The following is a 25,300-nucleotide window of genomic DNA, read 5'->3' as shown; positions in this document are numbered from 1 at the left end:
TTCGAGAAGACAAGCTGTGGATTGGGGGTGGGGAAAGTGGGTTTTTGAGAAGAAATGTTGGAAAGGAACGGAGAACGGTTGAGCTAGGACGCCAGGGGGTCCCTGGTGAGCCCCGCCCGGAGCCAGGGTGCCGGCGCGACGTGACGCAGCGGTTTGGCCGCTGTGGGGCGCCGTAGCCCGCGCCGTTGCCACGGGAACGGGCCCGCGCCGGACTAGGCCCAGCCAGTCTCAGCCTCGCTCCGCGGTACAGCCAACCCGCTCGAGCCGGAGCCGGAGGACTTGCGGGCCTAACCTCCCCCGCGCGGCCCGGGATGGGGCCCTGATCCGGGGCGCACCGCCTCCGGGTCTCGGGGACCGTCTCCGCTGCGAGAGTCTGAAGCGCCGCCGCCCTGGGGTGGGTGGACGGCCAGGCGTGGGGGCTGAGCCGCTGAGTGACCTTGGCAAGGCCGACCTGGCTCGGCCGACGACGCGCAGGTGAGGAGCCCCCGCTAAAGTTCTCACCTCGAAGCCTGGCCTGAGCCACGGGGCCAGAGCTGCCGCCGCCTGGCCGAGCTCTGCCCCTGGATCCCGCGGCCTGGGCTCCAGGTACCGGGCAGAGCTCCCGGCTTCCTTCTAGCATTCATCCGGTTCACAGATTTGCATTGACCGTCTGCTGTGTGCCAGGCTTTTTGCCAGGCGCGGGGCCACGGAGGGCTCCAGAGCGGCCGCCGCGGTTCTCCAGAGCCCGCAATGTTAAGAAGGGGCGGGGCGGGGGGTGCGGGGAGCAGGCGCCAGATACACGACTAAAGTGATTTCAGGTGGGGTTAAATGCTCTGGTGCTGAAATGAAGGGAGGTGGTGAGGGAGGGTCCGCTCTATCATGTGACTTTTAAGCCAAGAGCTGAAGGTTGAAAAGGAGCCAGCATTGTGATCAGGGTAACGGTGTTTCTGGAAGAGGCAAAAGCAAATGCAAAGATCTGGAGGGAGCAGGTCCAGAGGAACAGCAAGCATGAGGGGAGCCTTGAAGGATGCGATGGCGGTTTCAACTTTATCCTAGCAGGAGAAGGAAACCATTGAGGAGTTTTGATGAATTTCAAGTTTTGAAAAGCTCACCTCACTCTGGTGAGGTGAGCAGTGTGATTGTGACAGGGCACACCAGGATGTCAGTTGAGGGCCGTCCTAGTTCTGCCAGTCTAGCTGTGCCTCCTAGAATTTACTTAGTCTCTCTGAGACTCAGTGTCCTCATCTGTGAAAGGGGCATATTGTCCTGCATGTTGTTTATGAGGGAGAAAGTGAGGGGCCATTGACATCTGAGACCAATGACTAGAGAGGCCTATGAGAACAATTTGAAATGATAGGACCTACCTCAGAGAGTTGTGAGGGTTTAATAAGTGAATTCCATCAAAACACTTAAAGCAGTGCCTAGCACAGAATAAATGCCCTCTAAATGCTAGCGATGGTTATTGTTATTGTTGAAATACCGTAGGGGAGCAATGACTGGGGCTTGGATTAGGGTGATGGCAGCAGAAATGGTAAGAAGTGGCTTAACTTCCTTTCTTGAAGGAGAACTGGATTTAGAGATGGGTGAGGGGTGGTCCCTGTTTTTGTGGAACTGGTGGTTCACAGTGGGAGATGGGTTTGTAAACAGATAATCACCATGAGATTCAATAAAAGCAACATTGGTACTTAATTAGCCAGGTTTTTTTCTTTTGTTTTTCTTACTTATCTGTTCTGTCACAACTTTGTTCTTGATGACGGTTTCTTGGTGGGTGTTGCTCAAGGCTTACTTCTGCCATCATGGGAGTTGATTTCCTGGTTAAAATCAAAAATGCTTGCCTCTGCTCACTGGCCTTGTTTCAGCTCCAAGTTGCTCCCTTCTTCTTGTCCTCTTTCCTTGGCTTAACTTGAATCCCAAATAGTTTGCAGTGGTTGCTTCAGGAAGAGAATGGCACAGGAAATGTCTGCAGACCACGTCAGCTCAGGAATGACTGAGGTTTCAAGCTTTTCCTGCCCTAGCATCAGACTTCTGCGTGTTGTTGCTGTGAGGAGCCCAGCCACATATGAGACCAATGACTAGAGAGGTCTATGAGAAAGGCTTGAGGTTCCAGTTCATTCTCCGGGAGTTGTTGTGATGTGTATCTCTTAGTCAAACTAGCCACTTCCCAGAATCTTAAGTCCAGAGACTTCTTTGGCACCTGTGGGTAATTCTAATAAACAAAGTACTTGTCCCTTGAAAGTTCTTTTATAAATGATATTTTGTGCTGTAAAACAGTGTGCACCATGCAGCATTTTCTTTCCAGCCCCTCCCTTAGATGGTTAAATTGGGCATCTGTTAAATCTCAGTGAAAATGGGTTTAAAAGTAGATCCTGGGAAAAAACCAGGAAACTTGTTTTGAAGTATCCACAGAAAATCACACACACAGCAACCATAAATCCTCTAGCTAAAAGAAAAGATGGTTGGGAATGAAACCTTCCTGTGGCATGCGCCTTCCCTTTGGGTTCTGGAGTCACGGGGAGCTGAGCTGACCTTCAGCTGAGAACTGGAACAAGGTCCTGCCCAGCTGCTCCTCTGTTGTGCTGCCTGGTTGTCTGATTCCAGCTTTAACAAAAGCCATAACAGCTCACAGGGAGCTCTTCAGCTGAACAACTCAGGACTTCTTTCGAGAGTGAGAAAGCATTGAACTAAAACTGAGTGCTCTTTTGTTGCATGGTTGTTAGGCAAGATTTCCTTGTTTGCCTGGCACAGTACTGGGCTCTAGATCACACGAGCGCATTTGGTCCACATGGCAGCCCACTGGGACCAGGAGGGTAAGAGATGACACCCTTCAGTTATTTATTTGATGTATATATATTTTTCAAAAGTAGTACATGCACATGGTAAAAAAAAAAAAAAATCCAAACAGCACCAAGGAGTACATAGTAGAAGCAAATCTCTTTCATCCCCAGCCACTGGATCACCTTCTCACAGGCTATCCCTATGTTTGCTTTCTTTCATTTCTTTCCAGAGAGAACCTGTGCATATAGGAATGTAGATGTCTATCCATCCACCTTGGTTTTCACTCACTCGTGGCACACTCTACAACTGTCCCACATCTTACTTTTCTGCTTAACTGTGTATCAAAAGTCATTTCATCCCTCATTATTTTTGATGTTATATAGCATTCCATTGTGTGGATGTGCCATATATTTGTTTATATTGTTTTTTGTCCTTTATTATTACAAACAAGACTGCAATGAATCTTTGTGCACTTTATGAGCATATGTATAAGATAAATACCTAGAAATGGAATGTCTTGGCTCAAGGGTATATGTGTTCTCAAGTTTGGTAGACATTACCAAATTGCTTTCCAGCTAACCTTTTTGAAAAATAAATAAAGGAGAGATCCAAAGAGATGGCTTTGTGAAATTTGCCCACCAGGTTCCTCAATCTGTGAGTGGCAACGCAGGGACCAGAACCAGGCTATGTCTCCAGGCTTAGACCTCTTCCCTGGTTCCAACCTGTTTCTCCTTGTTGGTAACTCAGATCTCCAGGCCCTCCAAGCCCCCACATCAGCCCTGTCACCTCTCTTCTGACCCCATCACTGTACCTTCCCAGTTCTGTGGCCTCTACCAACAAACCCTCTGGTAACTAAGTAGATTCTTTCCTGAAATTCTCAGACATCTTGCAGAAATGCAGGGATGCCTACAGCCTCTCCAGGGCTGGTACTTTTCACCTCAGTCTTGTTCTTTTACAATGCTATTCATGAATCTCAGAACAACATTCCTAAATATTTTTTTTTGGTGAGAGTAGAGGTGGGCAGGAGGGAAGTGGACCAGTCAGGTAACTGTTCTGTAGTTCATAATGAGAACCTGAAATGGTAAGATTTTCCTCACTTAAATTAGGCATATAAATTAAGGTAGCCTAATCTTATTTGGAAAATGCTATTTTAGACTTTTAGCAAGTCAATGTTAACATAGATTATTGTCATCCTAGCAATGGCCTTCCCCTTGTTGGGACAGGGAGGGACCTGCACAGGCCCTCCAGCCTGCCTCAGAAGCCAGGTGGGCCCTTGGCTTACCAGGGCAGTGGCTACCTTTGGCCTAACACTCCACGGGGCCTCTTTGCTCTTGTCTTCTTTCTGTCTCCACCAGCTTAACTCTGTTGTTTGCTCGTGGCAGGAGAAGGTACTTGAGAATCTTTTGTCAAGGTCCACATACCTCTCAGCCCACCAAAGATACAGCAGGGCATCAGGGAGCTTGTGGGCTTGACCCCCACTTCCCACCCAACTCCTCCCAGTACACAGGGCTGCTGGGCTGCTGCCCTCCCTACACCAGCCTGCTGTGGTGTCACCTCCCCCCATGCCTTTTCGCTTCTTGCTCATGCCCTCCTTCCCAGTGTGAATAGAAAGCTTTCTAAAACACCCATCACCTTTATGTCAACTCCCCTGTTTAAACTTTCTGTGATTCCCTGTGGCTCTTTCAACAGTGCCTAAACTTACTCACCTGGCCTCCTGTGATCACCTTGTTACTGAACCAAAGTCGGATCTGCTTGCCCAACACGTAGCAAAGCCAACCTGCTGACGCCAGGCTGTGGTGAAGGCAAGTACAGTGTTTACTGCAGGATGCCAAGCAAAGGGAGTGGTAGACATGCCTCAGGTCTACTCCAGCTTGGTCTTTGAGTTAGAATTTTCTTTTTTTTTTTTTTTTCGGTGGGGGGAGGGAGGAGAACAAAGAGGCTGGGATTAATCATCGTCCTGTGACATTTTTGTGACATTTCTTAATTGTAGTTTCAGGAGTCAGAATGTCTCTGGTTTATGATTCTTTGGCCAGGTGGTCCATGGCTCAGGGATCTGTTAGCTCATCTTGCCCTGGAGAAACAACCTGAGTTTGTACATTAACGATGACATCTATAGTAGCAATTTTAGTACATTAATGATGTCATCGACAACAGCAGTTTTAGTCATGTGACTCTGGTTGTTTAGTGTTCAGTTAGCACAGGATTGAGGTCAGAGGTGACTTGAAAGGGAATCAAGTTTTGGATAGAAAGATTAATCATAATCTTGGTAAGGGAACTTGGTTTTAGGGGCACTTGGTTTCAACCTAGGATCTGACCCTGCAACTTCCCAGGGCTCATCTCTCTCTCCCTCTCTCTCTCTCTCTCTCTCTCTCTCTCTCTCTCTGGATCTTACCATACTGAATGGCTGGCCCTCGCAGGGCTTCCAGAATACCCATTTACCCACTTCCCTGAAATCTGTCTGGGCCCCCAGAAAGCAAGCCCCTGAGGGCAGGAACATGGTCTCATCTGTGTTTACATCTTTAACGCACAAGGGGGCTGGACCGCAATAAGCACTGACTGGGCCAAGGCATGAGTGCACAAGCTGGCCATGTTGTCTGGTAGCAGAACCGCGCATCTTTTAATCTGGTCTCCTAGGGAAGTGCTGAGAGGGGTAGGACAGCCAGAGAAGTCCCTGGGTCTGGTGACAGTGTGGTCCCATCCATGCTTGAAGCCTCATCTTGGATTCTCTCCTACCTCCAAGCCCTTTTAATCAAAATTTTTGGGGCCAAAAGGATTTGTGGCCACCAACTCCACAAGGGAAAATATCATCAGTTAAGAGTTGGTTGTCTCAGGCTTTTGTTGCAGGTGGCATGGTACCAGGCTGCCACCCCTGCAAGGGACTTACACCCAACAGCACCATCATCCCCTCATCCATGGTCTCATACAAGTGGTACCTCTCTGGGCCAAGGGTACTGGGGTTCGGTATCAGAACAACCCCTAAGACTGTTTGTGGCAGGCCCCTGGCCGCAGGTGGTGACTCCTCCTGCCTCAGGTGTCAGGGATGCAGCAGCACTGGGGGTGCCTGTGGCCACTGCCAGCCCACTCTGGCAGTGAGGACCTGTCAGCCAGCCATGTACCTCTGCTTCTTTCTTTATAAACTACCTCAAGGTGTTGGGTTATTCAGGTGTGAGGATGGCAAAGAGAAAGTCAGGACTTAGGAATCCCAATTAATGGGTTCCCTTCAAAGAAGTTGCCCTGGTGATATGGCTGGAGAACCTATGTGGAAGCCACAGGGATTTGTCCTCCTGAGCAGAACTGCCCAGCTCAACTGTATACACTGGGCTTTACCAGATGATCTTTGTTTCCAAAAATCAAGGACAAAGATTTGCCACCTCTGGGGACATTCCAAATAAAGTGAGACCATCTTTTTGATCACCTTTGTCATCTTTGATTAAAGCCGAGAAGTTTAGAATGACAATCCAGTGGCCCAGCTCTTATGACAATGTGTTCCTTGGGACTACTGACTTAAGAAAGCAACTTGAACCAACCCTATCACTTTGGGCATAACCTCATAAAACCTCACAGAATATCAGATGCAGTAGCCTCCTCAGTCTGGAGAGATGAGGACACCCCAGAGGGCTATTTTAAGGGTAATCATAACGTCTACCATTTAGGGAACATTTATGTGTCAACGCTTTACCTACAGTTTTGCTGATCTATATACAGCCCTAGGTAGGCATCCCTAACCCTGTTTTTCAGATGAAGAAACTTAAGCCACTCAGCTAGTAAGTGAAGAACCAGGACTTGAACCTAGATCTGTTTCCTCCAAAGCTGGGGCTCTTTTTTCACCTTTCATTGCTTTTTACTGAAGACAAAGCAAGTGACCAAAGAATTCCAGTGGAGTCCCTGGGAGAAAACTAGGGTCACTCCATTTAGCTTTGTGATGAAGCTACTCAGACTCTCCAGGTTTGGTTTACAGGAGGCTCTGGGCCTCAGGTGGGATGAAGGGCAGAGTGGCTGAGTGTGAGTGTCTGGTAGCTAGGGTAACAGCCATGGGGCTGGCATGGGGCAGGGTGTGGGGGGTATGGGTGCCTGGCGACTGTGCAGATTGAAGACAGGGCAGAACGGGCCAGATGGCTTTGGGTGAGTCAGGATTCCTCATCATTTACCGTGCCCACGTTTCCTCTTATTTCAGATGTTTTCAAGTCAGAAAACATTTACTGAGCACCTACTATGTACAAGGTATGTTCTGGGTGCTTGGGGGAGGGGTTGTGGGGAACAGAGGTGAATGAATCACAGTACCTTTGCTGCCCTTAGGGGGAGCTGGCATAACAGGGGGGCAGACATGGAGATGGCAAAGTGTTCCAAACAGCAAAGTGACTTGCCCAATAAAGACTGAGTGTGAGGGCCCCCTGACTAACTTGGGACATCAGGGAAAGCTTCCTGGATGAGGTGATGCTTGCAGTGGGCTCTGAAGGTCAGGTCACATTTTGTTGGGTTTAGAAGTGAGGAAGGTGTTCAAGGCAGATGTGCTGAGCAGGGTCTGCCATACCCTTTGGCTTAGTCAGACTCCCTGGCCAACAGGCATGGACTCCTGAAAGGAGAGTCCAGCTGCCAGGGTTTTTTCTGCAGCTCTTGACCTTCCCACCAAGAGCTCCGAATTGGCCTGTCTACCCAGGTGGGGCACTGCCTGCCCAGGCTCTGGTCCCACCTCAGGCCCAGAGATACTGGGGTTGGGCTCTTTCTCCTGTAATGACAGGCCTACCCGTCTGCCCTGCATGTATCTTTGAGCACTGAGTCAGCTCTTGGACTGAGCGATGGTGGGATGGGGGTAAAGAGTGCTGCCATCTGGTGGTTTGGCTCTGACCAAGGCCTGTTCCCTGAACTCCCTCAAGTGAGTCAAAGGCATCAGTTCACCTTTTTGTTCTCACTGTACCGGGGCCACATTTACTTAGAGAAACATGGTCATTTCCACTGCTGGAGGGAACCAATGAGGATTCCTCCCCTCTCTTGTGTGCTGGCTTCTCTCCAGCCAAGAAGCCCCAGGTAGCTTATCTGAGGCACAGGGGAGATGGTTCAGGGTCCCCTAGTCCTTAAAGGGATTACATGCTTGCTGAGGGGCAGAGGCCAGGTCCCTCTTTTGAACACCTCCACTCCCTGTTTCCCTAAGCAAAGTGTAACGGGGCCCTCTCTGACACTTGCATTTGGGCCTCAGGACAGAGGTGACTAATCCCGACAGAATCAGCATGTGTTCTCATCGCTCTGGCCTCAGCCTGATATTGTTACCAGATGAGAACATGTCTTATTGGGTTTAACTCTGATGGCTGTGGAGACAGAGCAGAATAGCAGGCAGTCACACTGTGAGCTGAATAAACCCTGGAACTTCCTACCTTGTCCTGGCTAGGACTGGGGCCAGAACTTGCTCTGGGGCTTTGAGACTAGCACTCTACTGCCATCCTCCCTCACTGCCAGGCTTCTCGTGCTAGGGCCCCGGATTCCCCTGCAGAGTAGCTGGAGATGGCTTCACATAGTAGCCTGCCCCTCCTGCTGAAACCTGACTGCAGGCACGGGGCTCTGGGCTCCAGCCTGGGCCTCCTCAGGCTAATGATCTTTCTACCCTTTCTCCCTCTGGAGATGAACATCTGCAACAAGCCCTCTAACAAGACAGCCCCTGAGAAGAATGTGTGGACAGCACCTGCACAGGCCAGCGGACCCTCCCCGGAGCTGCAGGGCCAGCGGTCCCGCCGGAATGGGTGGAGCTGGCCCCCTCACCCGCTCCAGATTGTGGCCTGGCTGCTGTACCTCTTCTTTGCTGTGATTGGCTTTGGGGTCCTTGTTCCCCTCCTGCCTCACCACTGGGTGCCTGCTGGCTATGCTGTATCCTTGGGAAAGTGTGGGACTGGTACATAGAAGAGTGGGGACAATGGATGGAGGGACATGGGCAAGGCCTGAAGCTGGGTTCCAGAGCCTCAGAGAGTGCAGATGGGCCCTGTCTCTGCCTGGGGGGGGACCAGTTGCCTACCTGCCTGGCCTCCAACCCCCATCTGACCCCTCTGCCTGATTGGGTGAGGGAACAGGCCTAACGAACCTTGGAGCGTTGAAAGCCCCACACAGATGGGAACCTCATCAACTGAGGTACCACGAGAGCAATTACAGAAGAGAACCTTAAAGCTCTCTTTAAGCTAATTGTGTCCAGAGCTCAACAAAGGATAAGAGAGAGTACCTTATTCCATTTATGAAATAATTTTTCACTTTTTGGAAAGAATAATGGTAGAATTCCTTTACATGGTAAGTTTCCTGGTACATTTAAAATATGGTTTTATTTACAGAGATTATTATGCTGTACCCAGGACTGTTTAGGAGCTCATCGATTTTATAAATCAGACTCTTTTAGGGTAAGGTTGAATTGACAAGAGGAGGGATAAATATGCCCTGGAAGCTCCTGGGAATTGTGACAAGCATGAGCTTGCCTGAACTTGGTGATGTGACTGCCGCAGCCCTGGCCACAACCCCCAGGAGCAGAGGATGTGGCTGCGTGTCTGGGCGGTTGAGGGGCAGCATGTGGCCATGTGCCCCAGTCCAGAGGGTGCCCATGAGAGTGTGCCTTGGTGTGTGTGCTTCATGGAGATGACTCTTTGGGCCTCTGGGAGAAGGTGGCCTAGGGTGAGCTAAAGGAGTTAGCAGGGATGAATTTGAAAGTCTCGGGCGTAGAGTCAGCACCCTTCAACTCAGCCCTTTCAGAGCTGCACAAGGCTGAGCAGCTTCTGCCAGCTCTCCGCGTCTTAGCCTCCTCCTCTGACAGGAGTCCTGCCTGCTTCCCAGGCAGGGGACAAGGAGCACACAAGGATGTGTGTGTGTGAGCACCAGAACGTATGAGCCATGAATGTGAGCATGCTGTCTTGGGAAACCATAGAGCCCTTGGCTGGTGGGTAGCCAGGGCAGGTGGGTGGAGAAAGACTCGAGAGGAGGTCGTTGGTCTCCGACGCCAGCAGTGTCACTGAGGGGCTTCCTGGTTCACTGGGGCCCAGGGCCTAGTCATCAACTTTGTACATGAAAACTAGACTTTCTCTGAGGTGGCCAGCAGGGCTTAGTCAGTGCTGTTAAGTAGAATGCTTCATGGAACATTCCTCCCATGATCCGGAATGGGTACACCACTCACTCAGGACTACCTGACTTTCTGCCATCAGGGTACCTGGGAAGCCAGATTAATAACCACATGTTTTGGAGTGAGCAGAATCAGAGCAAATAACAGTAACCAAGAGTAACTAGCACTTATTGAGCACTTATATGTGCTAGGCACTGTGCCAACCCCTATACATGGATGATCTTGTTCAACTCTCATAATAATCTGTAAGGAAGTGTTCTCCCCACTTTCATAAAAGAAATTGGGGCTCAGAGAGATTATAAAGTTTTTTTTTTTTAATTTTTATTTATTTTATTTTTGGCTGTGTTGGGTCTTTGTTGCTGCACGTGGGCTTTCCTCTGGTTGCTGCGAGCGGGGGCTACTCTTCATTGCGGTGCGAGGGCTTGTCATGCGGTGGCTTCTCTTGTTGTGGAGCATGGGCTGTAGGCGCTCAGGCTTCAGTAGTTGTGGTGCGTGGGCTCAGTAGTTGTGGCTCGCAGGCTCTAGAGCGCAGGCTCAGTAGTTGTGGCGCACAGCCTTAGTTGCTCCACGGCATGTGGGATCTTCCTGGCCCAGGGCTCGAACCCGTGTCCCCTGCCTTGGCAGGCGGATTCTTAACCACCGTGCCACCACGGAAGCCCTCAGAGAGGGCACACAATTGCTACCCAGTGAGGCCAGAAGGACTGCTCAGGCAGTCTGACTCTGAGGCAGTGGGATGGTTTGAGGGTTTTGTCCTCCCCATATTTATTGCTTTGGGCAATGCTGGAGGCTCTTAGAACCACCTGGTTTGGCACTCCCATTTCCAGGCCTGAATGGTTCTCTGTCCTCCCGTCAAAGCTACCTTCCTAAAAAAAAAAAAAAAAAAAAAAAAAAAAGCTACTTTCCTTCTGCAGGCTCCCTCAGGGGCCCCTGCAGAATGAGGTAGGGTAAGGGAGTATACCAAGCACTCACCTTGCACCTAGAACTTGCCTGGGCCCTAGGGTTGCAAAGATGGGTAAAACAGGGCCCCAGCTCTAGGTATTCCGCTTCCAACAGGAGGAAAGCCTTGTAGATTGGAGATCATCACATGGTAAGTATGGGGGTAGGGATTTATACAGCAGACTGTGAGTGCAGGCAGAGGGCCATGTAGACCAACTTCACCACCCAGATGCATACCTGTTGCTCTCAGCTCCCCTCCTTCCCTCTTCCTGGCCTCTCTAGGTACTCTTGGCTCCGCCCCTTTCCTTCATCACCTATATCTAGTCAGTCATCAAGTCCTGTTGATTTTGCCTCCTAAAAATCTATTGTATTTGCCCTCTTTTCTCCCCACTGCCATCTGCCTCTTTTACCTAGATGACCATTTCGTTTCCACACAGGTCTCCCCACACATGCTCTCACCCCGGCCAGTCCATCTCTGTCCCTGCAGCGAGAGTGCCCTTTCAAAAAACAAATATGATAAAGTTACTCCCCAGCTTAACAGCCTCTAATAGCTTCTTCCTGCCTTAAGGTTCAAGATCATCATGGCTCTCCACATTCTGGACTCTGCTTATCTCCCCAGCATCTTATTTTATTTCCTCTGTTGTTCTCTGTTGCAACAACAGTGGTCTCTGCCTGGAAGCTCCTAGCCTCTCTCTCCACCCCAATACCCAGCTAAGTTAGAAGTCAAGACCTAGCAGCCCATGGGCCAGTTTGGCTTACAGATTTTTTTTTTTAATTGAGGGATAATGAACATACAAAATGGACATATCTTAAGTATTCCTTTGGCAGGTACATTTAAAAAATATTTATTTCCTTGTCAACATTTTAAAAATGAGACGCCTCATATATCCAGACACAAATCCATATTTCTGGTTCCTTCTGAAAAGCCAGAATTTGGTGACATGGGCTCTCTTTCTTGCATGGCACCAATAAGCTGAGCTGGAACCACACATCTAGTTGGGACTCTGCTTGTTCCCAGTACCCAGCCAGGCCCCCTTTCCTCTTTATATTACCTGCCATGTTCCTGTTATCTGTTTCTCTCTAAGTCTCAGCTGAGATGATACTTCCTCAGGGAAACTTTCTAGATCCCTTCAGACTAGATGAGGTCACCTGGTTACAAACTCACATAGTCCCCTGAACTTTTGTTATTGCAATCAACCTACTCTGTGTTTTCTGCCAGACTGCAGGCTCCCTGGGGCTAGGGACCAAGTCTGTCTTGCTCCTGCCATATCCTCAGTGCCTGGCATAGAGAAAGACCTCAGTAAATAGCTGAATGAATGAACCAGGGGGGTGGGGGGGAGGGAAGAAGTGTTGGAGCAGGCAGGAAACTAAATGTTTGCCCACATTCAGTGTGTCTGAAGAGAGCCTGGAATGGTAAGGAGTAGTGGTTGGTGATACCAGAGAGGTTTGAGAGGATCCAGAGGAAAAGGGGCCGTGAACACTGAGCTGAAGAGTAAACTTTAGCTTGAGAGCCACTGCAGGAGTTTAAGCAGGCAAGGCTTTAGGTTTAAGCTTTCCAGAACTCACTACCCAAGTAAAGGGTACTCAAGGGGACGCAGACATGAGAAGCAGCGTCAGGAGACTATGGAATAACCTAGGCAAGAGGTGACAGCCTGACCCACAGCCAGGGCTGTAGGGATAGAGAGGTTGTGTTGGGCCACAGGATTGTCTCTTTCAGCTCTGGTATAGCACATTAGGGTGGAGCCTGGCTCCTGCAGACATGTAGGAAAATTTGGCTTCTAGGAAGAGGAAGAAAAAAAGGAGGTTGGACAGCTGATGGATGGAGGATAAGTGATGGGGAGATGATGTCTACTTGGCTAGCAAGAGGATGGATGGATGGATCAACAGATAGCTAGATGGAGGGTGGATGGCTGCCTGGGTGGAATCTATTAGTGAAGTTTTACACATTCACTTTGCAGTAAGTTGTCAGCATACTGTGTCCAGCATTTGGTCCAACTGCTGAGCCGATAGATCCTGGAAGATCTGTGTTTCAGGAATTAGCCATGCTGCCCCCTGGCCAGCCCCTGAACATGTTAGGCCATCCCAGACATTCAGCCCCAGGCCTCCAAGTACTTGGACTCTAGACTGGGGAGGCAGTGGATATATGAGGCCCTGTCTGCAAGTGATTCTCCAACTGGCCTGGCTGCTGGAAGAGGATGTCTTCTTCCTTCTCAGAGCTGACTTCCTGTGAAAGCAAGATAAACAAGCTTAGAACTTATATTTTGGGTCCTTCAACCTTTAGAGGATGATCTCTTTCAGTCTCATTTAACCATTTAGAATCGGAAGCCAGGTCGGATTCTGAGGTAAGATCAGCCAGGGCCTACGCCAGGCCTGGATTAGTGAGGCCAGGGCCCTGTAGTTGGTCTCCTCAGCAGCAGCAGGCAGTGCTGGCTTGTGAGCTCCATTACCAGATAGCCCCTCTGCTCTTCCATATGGGGCGCAGGTATGAGGTGGCACAGGTAGGAGGTGGCACAGGCAGAGAGTCTCTGCACTGGGGAGACACATGTAGGTAGAGAGCAGTTCTCTGGCCACAGGAAGCAGGAGTGGGGCTCTCAGCCGGCAGTGTGGAGTGAGTCTTTAACCTGTTGGGCCAGTGCATGGGCGCCATCTTTGCTGGTCACCTCGTGGTGCACCTGACTGCTGTTTCCATCGACCCAGCAGATGCCAATGTGCGGGACAAGAGCTATGCTGGGCCCCTGCCCATCTTCAACCGCAGCCAACATGCACACGTCATTGAAGACCTGCACTGCAACTTGTGCGACGTGGATGTGTGAGTGCGTGTGGACGGGGTGTGTGTGGCCGATGAGTGTGCCCGGGGAACTGCCGGCGGGAGCTGAAGGCAGACAGGGGCATGCCCAGGCTTTACAGTCATTCTGAAGCCTCAGAACCCTCTTATTTCACACAGTCAAGAATCTTAGTGGAGTGACAGAGAACTGGGTGAGGGAGAAGGTGATTGGAAACAGAAGATGAGGAATAGCATTTCCAACAAAGTAGGACAATTGGCCCTGCCACAAACACTTCTGATGACTAACTCCACCAGTAACCACCCCCCTTCTCTCACCAGCATTCCCAGGTATGGGCGGAGAGGGGAGCAACACTTGACTCCTTACCATGTGCTAAGTGCTTATGAACAACCACCCTGCAGAGTGGGCAACATCTTTCTCACTTCACAGAGGAGGAAGAGTCCAATGCTCAGAAAGGCTGAGTGGCCTGAGCTTGGTCATATGGCTACTGGGCAGTCAGATTCACAACCCAGCCTGCCTGGCCCCGAAGCCAATACTGCTATCCTTGTTTATGCACGAAGAATCTGAGGCCCAGAGACGCCAGGTGACTTACTCCAGGTCACATTGAGGGGTCAGAATGTACAGAGCCCATACCCCCTTGGCTGGTCCAGACTGCCTCCCTAAGCCCCTCTCTGGAGGATCCCAGTCTCCCAGCCTTAGGTAGGGGATCAGGGATGGGGGTATGGTTCAAGGCTAGCTCCACACTTTTAATATTAAGCCCCAAGCAGCCTGTTGAAGGGATTCTGTCCACAGGACAGAGAAAGAGCCAATGGCATTAAGATGCTGAGGACTTCGGCACCAGACCATCCTTACTTTCACTAGACACCAGTCAGCGCGTTGTTCCTCAGTGGATGCCCTGGCAGTCGCTGCGTATTCCAGGGCTCCATTCTGTTCTGGGGGAGGGGGTCGAAATTTATTCTACAACTCTCCTTTGGCCTTTCCTGGTTCCTCCCTGGGGCAGGGAGACTCTCTTGCATTCCTAATGTAGCCTCACCTCACCTGACCCACTGCGGTGAACTGCTTACTGCTCACCCAGGTGTCTGCTTACCCCTCTTCCTTTGGCTCCCTTTGGATTAGCCCAGATAGACTGGGGTTTTCTGGAAGAATGCCAGGAAAATTCCCATAGTCTGGTAGAGAAACAGGGACTCAAAAAATGGCGATGTCAGGAAGAGCAACGCAGGCCCTGGGTCCAGCAGCCTTGCTCTCTTCAGCTCCCTGGCCGGGCAGAGGGGGGTCCTTGCTTGGAAAGGAAACTCCGTTTTCGTTTCACGCCACCATCACGCGGGTGCACTGTCCCAGAGTGGGACAGTATAACGCCGCCTACACCTCCTCCCGCCGCTGGGTACACCTCCCGTCCCCACCCCCACCCCGTCTCTTCAGAAGCGCTGCTTCCTCCGGGTGCCCGCCCCACAGTGCCCCCCGCCAGAGGGCGCGCGTGCTCCCCTTTGACGCGCTCCGCTCTCCGCTTAGGCGTGGGTGGGTGACCCGCTCCAGGCGGGGAACCGGCAACCCCCCAGCCAGGCCGGGCAGCAAAAGGCGGGAGAAGCCCGCAACCGTGCTGTGCCCCCTCCCCACCGCAGGAGTGCTCGTTCCAAGCACTGCAGCGCCTGCAACAAATGCGTGTGCGGCTTCGACCACCACTGCAAGTGGCTCAACAACTGCGTGGGCGAGAGGAACTACCGGTGAGAGGCAGGCCCGGGCCACAGGGGTGCCTGGCGATGCCTGTGTCTGTGCGAGCCAGGGGCCTTGAACCTGTGTATGGGGCGGGGCGATGATAGGGGTACTTGGGGGACCTGTGCGCTGGTGTGCGTTAGTGTGTGTGCTGGTCTGAGGGTGATGCTCCCGATGGCTTCCGCCTGAGAGCGATGAGGGTAGGTTTGGAGTCTTTCTCCTGCTGGCCCAGGGAAAGGTGGGGAGCCTGTTGGGGGTGGCCGCCTATATTCACCTTTGCCCTAAGGCTTTGGCTTCGTGAGGAGTCAGGGCTGTGGGGTCAGAGGCCCAGCTCCCCATCCTAACCACCGGCCCTTCTGAGCTCTGGGCCCTTGCCCAGCTGGAGCACCTGGGTGCTGACAGCTGCCCACGGCTGGGCCCAGGCTCTTTCTACACAGTGTGGCATCTGCCTTACTGGGCGTCCTGCTCCTCGTGCTGGTGGCCACTTATGTCTTTGTGGAGTTCTTTGTCAACCCCATGCAGCTGCGTACCAACCGCCACTTTGAAGGTCAGTGTGGGCTCCAGGCCCACTCCCATCCCCCAACCCTGGGCCTGTTCTGGTCACTGGTTACATCCCTGGCTGAGCACAGTCTGCCTGTGCCTTGCAGTCTTGAAGAATCACACAGATGTGTGGTTCGTGTTCCTGCCTGCTGCCCCTGTGGAGACACAGGCTCCTGCCATCCTGGCTCTGGCTGCCCTTCTCATCCTTCTGGGCCTGCTCTCCACAGCCCTGCTCGGCCACCTGCTCTGCTTCCACATTTATCTCAGTAAGTGCCCCCTGCCCCTACCCCCACATATACACCCACACCTGCCTTTCAGGGGATGGGTGTCCCTAAGCTGGAGGAAGTTACCCAGTTTGGGCTGTAGAGCCCTGAAACTATGCCCCTTCCTAGTGCTGGCTCTTTAATGGTGACCTGGTCTCACTCTATGGCTTAGTGTATATGGGGACAATGGTTTTAGCCTGTGTTTGGGTACCCTCCCTCACCTTCTGAACTCCAGGGTTCCTTTTCCATTGCACTGAGCCCTCTCTTCACCCCCTCAGTGTGGCACAAGCTCACCACCTATGAATACATCGTGCAGCATCGTCCGCCCCAGGAGGCAAAGGGGGCCCACAGGGAGCTTGAGTCATGTCCCCCCAGGATGCGGCCCATTCAGGTATAGAAGTGGCCCAGAGGGCTGAGGGAGTGGGAGAAGGGGTGTGGGAGGGGTGGTGGGCTGTGCAACAAGTAGCCAGTGACAAGACAGGGCAAAGGGAAGCGGGCCTGGAAGAGCAGCTGGGGTAGGGGGTGCTGGAGGCAGCAGAGGCGAGGGCAAGCCTGTACTAAGCACGTGCCTACTTGCTCAAGTGTGGGCACAGCCAGAGGAAGCCCTGTGTTTCCCCGACCCCAGGGGAAAGGCTTGAAGCATGTGCTGGAGGGCACAGAACGTGGGAGCCTGGAAGCAGGCAGGTTGGGGCCGAGGAGAAGAGAGAGGGATGGATCAAGGACTGGGTTACCAGGATAGAGCCATCAGTTCTTTCCACCTGTGACCCTGAGCCCTTATACCCATTACCTCATTTAAATCTTGAAACAGCCCATGAGGCAGGTAATGCTACCGTACCCATGTTGCAGATGAACATATTGAGGCCAAGAAAGATTAAGCAAGCTGGGTCTAGGAAGAGTTAAGGTCTCTGCACTCTGAAGCAGGAATCCTCCAGCCCAGGCTCGGGGCCTGGCCAGCCCAGCTGTTGATCAGCCTATCCCCATTCCCATGCCCCTTGGCTTCCTGAGGTCAGCAGCTGGGGGTGGGGTGGTCCAGTCCTTAGAGCCCCCAGGGACTGGGAAGGCAGGGGGCCCAGGCAGGCCTTGTTGGGAAGGCTGAGCCCTGGATCCGAAGTCCTCATGGCAACTGGACACAAACACAGGCTGGTGGGTGGATTGGGGGAGTGCTTGGGACCCCACCTCTCCTGTTCTCATCACCAGGGGTGGGCCAGGCTGCCAGGCCTCGGTAGGCCTGGGGGAGTGATGGCTGTTGGTGGAAACCCCCTCCCCGCCTGCAACTGCCACACTGCTGGGTACCTGCCCTGGTGCTGGGCACGGAACCCATGTAAGCACAGTGGCAGCCATCCCAGGAGTGGGCACCATCCCTATCCCCACTTCACAGAGGAGACTGAGGCTCAGAGAGGTAGGCAGGAGACTTTCTCAAGCTTCACAGCCAGTGCCCATTGAGGCAGGGCTGGCCCTGGGATCCCCAGACTCGAATGCTCAGGACCCCTGCTCTGTAGTTACCGCCTGCTTAGGCTTTGGGGCCAGCTGTGCCAGCAGCAAGGGCATTTAATACCATCGGAAAATGACCTGAGGGAGACGTCGGCAGAGGGAGAAGGGGTGTGTTTGTCCCATCGTACAGAGGAGAGCTGAGGCTGAGAGGTGCCATGTACCATTCAGGAATGTGCAAGTTTTGAATGTCTCTGAGGGAGGATTGTAGGGACAGCTGGGGGAGGGGAATTTGAATGGGGACACCCTGGTGGCACCCTCAAACTTCCCCAGCTGGCTAGGGCCTGGCTCCTGTCCCATTCTGGCTCCTCAGGCTTCTGAGACCATCCTCTACTGCTGCCCTGCCCTCTGCCCTACACTTCTAGAACCCAAGGGCACCAGGGTAGGCTTTGCCCCCTCTTTCCTGGGCCCTGGAGGGGTGCTAGGTGCACATTGGTGAAGAGGAAATGTGTGGGGGAAGGATTCCCTTGGCGTCGCAGCCCTTGTGACTGGCCTTTGACTCCTTCCTCTTTCCCAGGGCTCCTCTGCTCAGGCTGGCACCCCCACACTCCTCCCCAAAGGGCCAGCCTGGGCAGGTGTTGGGCACAGGGCTTGCCCAGGGTTCATTCTCTGCCTCTGTGTAGCCAGCCGGTGACTGGCTGGGCTCTGGCCCCCAGATCTGCTAGGGCCATCCAGCAGGCAGCCTCCCCACCCCCACCCTGAGCAGGAATGTGGGAGGGGCCCCACTCTGGAGCCGTTGCCCCCAAACATAGGCTTGTTTTAGAGACGGTGTTGCTGTTACAGTGTCGTCTCTGCATTAGTCAGGATGCCCGGGTCTCCATGGAAATGACTGCCGAGTCGCGACAGCTGTCCGGTGCCCTACGCCCAGCCACCCCACATCCTCCGCCAGGCTCCCTTCTCGGACTGTTTTTCCTGGCTTTTGTTTCCTCACCTGCAGTCCTCTTGGGTGCGGCTCGGTGCTTGCTGCATGCTGGGGTGCAAGTGTAGGCCACTCCTGCTACCTCCTGGCTTCAGACCCCTTCACTTTCAGGGGTTGGGTCTGCTACTCCCATGGTCACTGTGAGGATCAGCGACTAAACAGGACAGAGAACACCCATAAGCCTGGTCCCAGGTGGGGCTGTGGTGCTGTTTTTTCCACCACCTATTGCTTCCCTTTACCGGTAGAAGTTGGGGAGACTGCTCATCCCCCCACTCCCCGCCAGCAACTGAGATTGTGTCTGGTACTCTGAGGACTCAGCTCCGAGGGAACCATGGATTCCTGCAGGTAGCCTCGCAGCCTCGGGTGCACACCCGGGTGTGTGAACTGCCCAGTCTCCCAACTAGGGAAAAACATCGGTTCAGAGACTGGAGCCCTGGGAGGAGCCAGGAGCAGGAGAGGGCCTCTCTGAGTCCCTCTTCTCCCCAACCCAACTTGGCCAGAACAGCTCTAGACTGGGTACGTTGGACACATGAGGCTGGAGGCTTCCTGGAGGAGGTGGAGTTTGACTAAATGAAGTGAGGAAAATGGTGGGGGTGGGGTAAGGTACAAACACAGGTGTTTTAAGCCTCATTCTGCATTGGGGTTTTCCCAGCATACCTGGGAAGCCTGAAGGACAGCCCTAGACCTCTGTGCCCAGACCTCCCACAGTGACCAGTAAGGGGGTGTTGCATCCAAGACAGAGTGGGCCCAGGACCCAGAAGGCCCTGGACCCACACCTGGCCTCCCAGCCTCCCTCACCTCCATCTTCCCCAGGAGATGGAGTTCTACATGCGGACCTTCAGCCATGTGCGCCCAGAGCCCCCTGGCCAGGCCAGGCCTGCCTCAGTGAATGCTAAGTGAGTGCAACCTGGGCACGTGCCACCTCACATCTCCCATTGGCATGGCAGGGCCATCTGAGGTGGGAGAAAGCGGTTAGGCCAAAGCCAAGGCACAGGTCTTGGTCCAGGCTATCATGGCCTGGGACAGATCAATGCGCCTTTCCAGCTAGGAAGGGAGGCTTATTTTAGGACCTCCAACAGGGTGGGATTTGAAGGAACAACAGCATCCAGCATTTATCCTCCCACTTCCCCTTCAGCCCCTCCCGGTTCCTTGCCACCCGCGGCCACGTGGAGCCTCCACCGCCCTCCTCCCCAGAGACTCTCGCTCTGCCCCCCCGGATCCGACCCCAGGTAGGGGGGGACTGTGCTGGGCCCCCTGCCCAGGTGGAAGGGGATGGGAAAGAAGCCTCTACCCCTCTCCACTCCTGCGCGTCTTTTGGCGATGTGAGGTCTGGGGAAGGGGTACTCAGGCTTCCCCCTGTCTCTGCAGAAAAAAACGAAGCGGCGCATGTATAAGGTACGGACCTCCAGAACCTTGGACCGGGAGCCCCCGTTGCCCAGGCTGCCGGGTGAGCGCCCCTTCCTGACCGGATCCTGCTCGGGGAGCTACGAGGGAGGGAAAGGTAGGGCCCTAAGTGAGTAGCAGCTCCTAGTCTCACGTTCCCTTCCGGCCCCATAGGGCCGCGGACCCCCCGCCGCCGCTCTAGGTCGTCGTCGGATTCCGCTGACGCCAGCCCTGCAGGCGCCTACCACTCGGCGTCAGCCGAGTCCATGGACGAGATTCCAGTGGCTCAGACGCGCCTAGGCAGCGCCGGGGTGGCGCTGCAGGCGCGTGCGCCGGCCGTTTTCGTAAGCCCGAGTAGCGGCGAGCCCGGTGCGCGGGGCGGCCCGGAAGCCGGTCCCGCTTAGCTGGGACAAGAAACAGGGATGGCGGAGGAAAGGCGGGACAGACTCTCTATGCAACACCCCCACCCGCGCCGTACTGAGTGCACTTTAGGGGCCGCTAAGGGCCGGCGGGATCGGCCCCCTCCCCCACGACTCAGCAATAACAGCCCCACCAGCCGTGATGCTCCAATAAACTTTTTTATGCTTTTGCGGAGTTAGTGCATACCTTCTTAATGGCAAGGGCCACGGGCCCTCCTGGAGCCGGACCATTGCAAGTCAGCCTAGGGGCAGAGGGTGAGGTGGGTTCCCCCCACACACACACCGTACGCTGGGTGGCCACCCAGATTGTCATATGGAGAAGCTCAGGTACGGGGCTCCTGGTTGGGAAAGGTCCTGGAAGCTGCCTGGAGGAGGTTATTTTTCTTGAAGGTAGGGTTTGCACTTGGTGAGAGGAGGGGAAGCAGGCTTTGGGGTCGGGAGGCAGCAGCGGAAGCAGAGACTGCGAGGCTAACACCGGGTTGGGGTGGGAATAAATGAGGACGCGGACCCAGGAAGTCCAGGAGCTTTTCCCTGGCCGCGGGAGAGACGTCGGTGTACCAGAATTTTGGGGCTGGCACTCGTGATTCGTTTACTGTCCCCTCCCGCCCCCAGTGACCCGGAGTTGTGACCTGGGATGCCACACGTTCATTGGAGAGCTGTGGTCTTGAGCCAGCTTTAGACCCCACTGTCACTAAGGGAAGGGACCATCCCACTCCTCTGCACGCCCCCCCCCCCCGCCCCCCGCCAAAGGCCTTCGGTTGCTGCTCTGGGAAGTTGGATCTCCCCTGGAGGCGGGGATCAGCTTTGAACTTCAGGTCTGGTCACCCCAGCCACAGATGCAGCGGGATGAGACTATCGCAGCAGCTCCGCCCCCGCGGAGAGCGGAGAGGGCAGGGTCGGGTAGGTGGAGCCAGCGTGACCTTGGTCACTCTCCCGCCGAGACAGCCCCGGGGGTGGGACTCGCCGTCTCTATGGAGACCGAGAAACAAGGGAATAATACGGCGGAACCGCCCGGCCTGCAGTCCCGCCCCAGAGCCGGCAGGGAGCAGAGCTGTGGAGCCGCCTAGTCTCCTGCGTCCATCGGTCCATTCTTGCGTCTTTCTTTCTGTCCATCGAACGTGCACTTCAGGAGCAGCCACGAGGGAGAAGCCGGTAGGAGACCCCGGCGCCGACCACTCTAATCAATATCCTGCACGATAAGAAGGGGGTGGGGTGGGAGCGGCCTGGGAGGGGTCCCAACCCTGGATGGTACCGAGTTGAGGGCACCAGCTGAGTGGTCCTGCCCTGGGCCCAAACGTTCCACCCCCACCCCCAACTCCTTGCTGACTGATTACTCCAGCTGTCCCAGCGGGAGGGAGCGTGGCCTGCAGACCCCTGGGACCGGGGGCCTGTGACTTGGCACCACCTGATCAGCCTGAAATTACCAAGAATCCATCTTCTCACAGACAGAAGTGAGCACAGGTGCAGGGTCCTGCTAGGCCCCTGGAACAAGCATCCTGTGGCACTCAAGCTCCCCCAGACTTTACCCTTGGTGAACAAAGTGCGGGTCTCCTTCAGATTGCTGGTGGGAGATTGCAGTGTAGGGAGAGAGAAGGGGAGTGCTGTTTGAAAGGGATTCTGGACCCACCGAGTTGCTGCAATGTAGGAGCTGTGGGTGATCCCAGTTTCAGAAACTGCAACTTAGGGATGGGTGAGTGTGGTGACCCGGGGAGGGTTTTCAGTGTTAAGGCCAGTGGTAGTGGAAGGCGGGTAGGCAGGCAGGCTCCAGGCTGTGGTCACTGGAGGCTCTATTGTAAAAGGGAGAGGTGGAAGATAGTTGCTGAGGACACAACTGAGGGTGTGGTCAGGGGCTGCAGATGTATGGAGAGAGGGTGAGTTGTAAGGCTCTGGTTAGGGGTCTCAGTAAAGCCTGTGGGTGTGTGAACGGGGGACCCAGTCCCAGGGCTTCCCGTGTATGGATGGAAGTGGCTGCAGTGCAGGGCTGAGGGTGTGGTCAGGGAGGCCTCAGTACCAGGCTGTGTTACATGGAGGGAGTTTCAGTGCAGAGCTGAGGGTGTGGTTGGGGACTGCAGTGGGTACTGTGGGCAAGTGTGGGGAAGACCCTTTAGTGCAGGGCTGAGGGTTATTATTGGGGGGCCTCAGTACAGGGCTGTTAGTATATGTGTGGGGAGTGCATGCTGAGGGAATAGCCCGGGGCCCTTTGTCCCAGAGCTGTGGGTGTGATCAAGGGACTGCAGTAAGGGGTGGGGGGCACTTCAGTGCAGGGCTGGTGTAGTCAGGGAGGTCTGAGTACCAGGTTAAGTGGTGTGGTCAGTGGAACTAAGGCCGAAGGTATGGAGGGCCAGGGCTAAGTGCACACAGCTGTGAGAGTGTGGACTAGTGTGGTGGTGCTCAGGGTGTGGCCAGGAGGCCTCCATAGAGGGCTGAAGGTGTAGACATTGGGGACGTGCGCTTCAGCGCAGAGCGTAGGTGTGAGGATTACAGGGCCAAGGCCACGGTCTCACTTGCCATCATGCCTCTAGGGGCTCATAACTCTACAACCCCCACTCAGGCTAGCCCCTCAATCTCCTGCTCCTCCTAAACTCCACAGATTGGGACGTTACAGCCCCAATGGCTGGAAAGGGGCCAGGAAGCCACGGTTGTGCCCCAGGTGCTGGGAGCGCTGATGTGCCCCACCCGTAAGCCCATTCTCCAGCCCAGCCCAGCAGCACTGGGAGCTTCTCCCTGAGCTGCCCTGACACCATCCTGCCCTTAACAACTTTCTCCAAGCAGTACCACCCTCCCTTAGCAACTGTCTCCAGGCTTCACAAACTGTGGCCAGGCCAGCCTCAAGTTCCCCTTCCCTCATGTTTTTGTTTAATAGCAAATAGTAACAAGGTCCCAGCTGGGCCAGCTGCACCCCTGCCTGTGCTCTGGCTCCCTTCTCAGCCTGGGCTGGGTCTTGCTGGGTCCTCATGACCCTGAGTGAGACACTGTCCTCACTAAATACCTGCCCAAGCAGCAGCCTGGCCTGGTCCTGACCCAGCCTGGCATGGAACTCCCAGGGAGGGGGCCCGCTCTGCCACCCTCACTTCCACCCAAGCAGGCCTTGTGCCAGGGCCAGACAAAGCCACGGCCCCAGCTGCCGCTCTCACAGTTTTTCTGGACAGTGCTACTCTGTTCCCAGCCTGGTGCGAGCATCATGATTTCATCTTCTGAACTCCACTCTGAGCCAGGCTGGCATTAAGTGACAGGACCTTTCCTCTCGGGGCTCTTCCTCACGGCTCTGGGGCCCAGTCAGACATTGAGTACTGGCCCCTTTCTGCAGGCAGCTCCATCTCCAGCTCTGAGGGTATGTGGCAGAAGTGCCTGCAACTTCAACCTTGCAGGTTTTGAGGTAGAGGCAGTGATGCTCTGTGTCTTGGGGGGTGGGGGGGAGAGCTTGGCTAGGAGGTGACCAAGGTGGGTCCCTAACAGGGTGGCATGGCAGCGAGCGCAGATGTGGCTGGGCTGGAGGAAAGCTTCCGCAAGTTTGCCATCCATGGTGATCCCAAGGCCAGTGGGCACGAGCTGAATGGCAAGAACTGGGCCAAGCTGTGCAAGGACTGCAAGGTGGCTGACGGAAAGGCTGTGACAGGGACCGATGTCGACATCGTCTTCTCCAAAGTCAAGTGAGCCCCAGGCATTCCCTCCTTCTGATGTTCCCAGAAGGGGAATTGGGGGGCTGGAACCAGGGAGGATGTGGAGAAGGGGGAAAACTCATGGTGTCCACATACCTGGCAGGGGGAAGTCTGCCCGGGTCATCAACTATGAGGAGTTCAAGAAGGCCTTAGAAGAGCTGGCACCCAAGCGATTCAAGGGGAAGAGCAAGGAGGAGGCCTTTGATGCCATCTGCCAGCTGGTGGCAGGCAAGGAACCAGCCAATGTGGGTGTTACTGTAAGTGCCCTGATGGTCTCGGCTGGCCACTGAGGGGGGGTATGGGGAATCTTGGCTGGGGTTGGAAGGGCTGGGCTCCCTAACCAGGTACCCCTGGGGGAACTCTGTCCAAACAGAAAGCAAAAACAGGGGGTGCTGTGGAACGGCTGACTGACACCAGCAAGTACACGGGCTCCCACAAGGAACGCTTCGATGAGAGCGGCAAGGGCAAGGGCATTGCTGGGCGGCAGGACATCCTGGATGACAGTGGCTATGTGAGTGCCTACAAGAATGCAGGTACCTATGATGCCAAGGTGAAGAAGTGAGGCCTGGGAAGGCCCCCCCTAGCACGGCTGCCCCTGCCAGAGGCTCAGGCCTGCGCCTAAGGGGCATGTGGAGCAAGAGAGCCCGGTCCCCTCCTTGCTGGATCTGCCGCCCAGCGCTTCCTGCCCAGCCCTATGGGGCCAGCCCACCAGACCTCTGACCCAGACTGCTCTGCATCCCCTTCCCCTTTTTCTTTCCCCCTCAACTTCTGTCTGTCTGAGGAGAGTCTGTGCCTATAGCCTCACCACCCCAACCTCGCCCCGGGCATGGCTAACCCTTGCCTGCTTGCCTCATATTTAAGCTGCTGCTCTGGCCAAGTGCCTAATTCTTACCCGGACCTCAATAAAGCCACCTTTTGTACCAATATGGCCTGGTCAGGTATATGACAACAAGGGTAATGACATTCACACCCCACGACCCCTCTGTCATCAACCCCTTCCAAGTCGCACTCTGCTGATTCTTCCACTGGCAGCCCTGCCCAGAAAAAGACACACACCAGGCCCCTTCCATTAGCACAGAGCCAGGCTGAATGAGGATGCTCTATAGGAAAATCAAAAGCCTTTTACCTCAGCCCTGACCTAGAGTTCTGACATCATGGCTATCTTCCCGCAATTAGGGCCTCAGTCTTGGCCTCTCGGCTTTCACAGCAGGTGCGGGCTATGAGACAGCAAACTCAGACTGGGCTAAGCATTGGTGGGGCCCAGTGCCAGGCCCCAACTCTAAGCTTGCTGACAGGCCTCCACTCCAGAGGGCTACCAAGGTGAGTCACTCTGGGCTGCATCTCAGAATATCAGAAAATGCA

General features: G+C 54.3%; 2 protein-coding genes across 2 annotated transcripts; both read left to right on the top strand.

Moving 5' to 3' along the window:
- Positions 1-6,966: 6,966 nt before the first annotated feature.
- ZDHHC1 (zinc finger DHHC-type containing 1) lies at positions 6,967-20,264 on the top strand. The gene is made up of 11 exons (XM_065899279.1): positions 6,967-6,975; positions 8,368-8,610; positions 13,408-13,583; positions 15,177-15,278; positions 15,690-15,814; positions 15,915-16,073; positions 16,349-16,461; positions 19,291-19,373; positions 19,613-19,706; positions 19,846-19,900; positions 20,029-20,264. Exons 1-11 carry the CDS (start codon positions 6,967-6,969, stop codon positions 20,262-20,264), a joined length of 1,395 nt encoding a protein of 464 aa, XP_065755351.1.
- A 1,041-nt stretch (positions 20,265-21,305) lies between these two features.
- TPPP3 (tubulin polymerization promoting protein family member 3) lies at positions 21,306-24,862 on the top strand. The gene is made up of 4 exons (XM_065898932.1): positions 21,306-21,431; positions 23,736-23,929; positions 24,042-24,195; positions 24,312-24,862. The coding sequence occupies exons 2-4, from the start codon at positions 23,742-23,744 to the stop codon at positions 24,498-24,500; spliced, it is 531 nt and encodes a 176-aa protein (XP_065755004.1). The 5' UTR covers positions 21,306-21,431; positions 23,736-23,741; the 3' UTR covers positions 24,501-24,862.
- The last annotated feature ends 438 nt before the right edge of the window (positions 24,863-25,300 follow it).

Source organism: Phocoena phocoena, chromosome 20, assembly GCF_963924675.1.
Source record: "Phocoena phocoena chromosome 20, mPhoPho1.1, whole genome shotgun sequence".
Taxonomy (NCBI): Eukaryota; Metazoa; Chordata; class Mammalia; order Artiodactyla; family Phocoenidae; genus Phocoena; species Phocoena phocoena.
Note: the sequence above shows the minus strand (reverse complement) of the source record. Positions and strands in the feature narration are given on the sequence as shown.

What these genes read in the sequence shown, in the direction of transcription:
- ZDHHC1 (XM_065899279.1), top strand. An exon ending in CCAGGATGCGGCCCATTCAG is followed by an intron (nt 16,462 to 19,290) that starts GTATAGAAGTGG and finishes CATCTTCCCCAG; the next exon opens with GAGATGGAGTTCTACATGCG. An exon ending in CCCCCCGGATCCGACCCCAG is followed by an intron (nt 19,707 to 19,845) that starts GTAGGGGGGGAC and finishes CTGTCTCTGCAG; the next exon opens with AAAAAAACGAAGCGGCGCAT.
- TPPP3 (XM_065898932.1), top strand. Translation starts at nt 23,742, where the DNA reads ATGGCAGCGAGCGCAGATGTGGCTGGGCTGGAGGAAAGCTTCCGCAAG. An exon ending in ATCGTCTTCTCCAAAGTCAA is followed by an intron (nt 23,930 to 24,041) that starts GTGAGCCCCAGG and finishes CATACCTGGCAG; the next exon opens with GGGGAAGTCTGCCCGGGTCA. An exon ending in CAGCCAATGTGGGTGTTACT is followed by an intron (nt 24,196 to 24,311) that starts GTAAGTGCCCTG and finishes CTGTCCAAACAG; the next exon opens with AAAGCAAAAACAGGGGGTGC.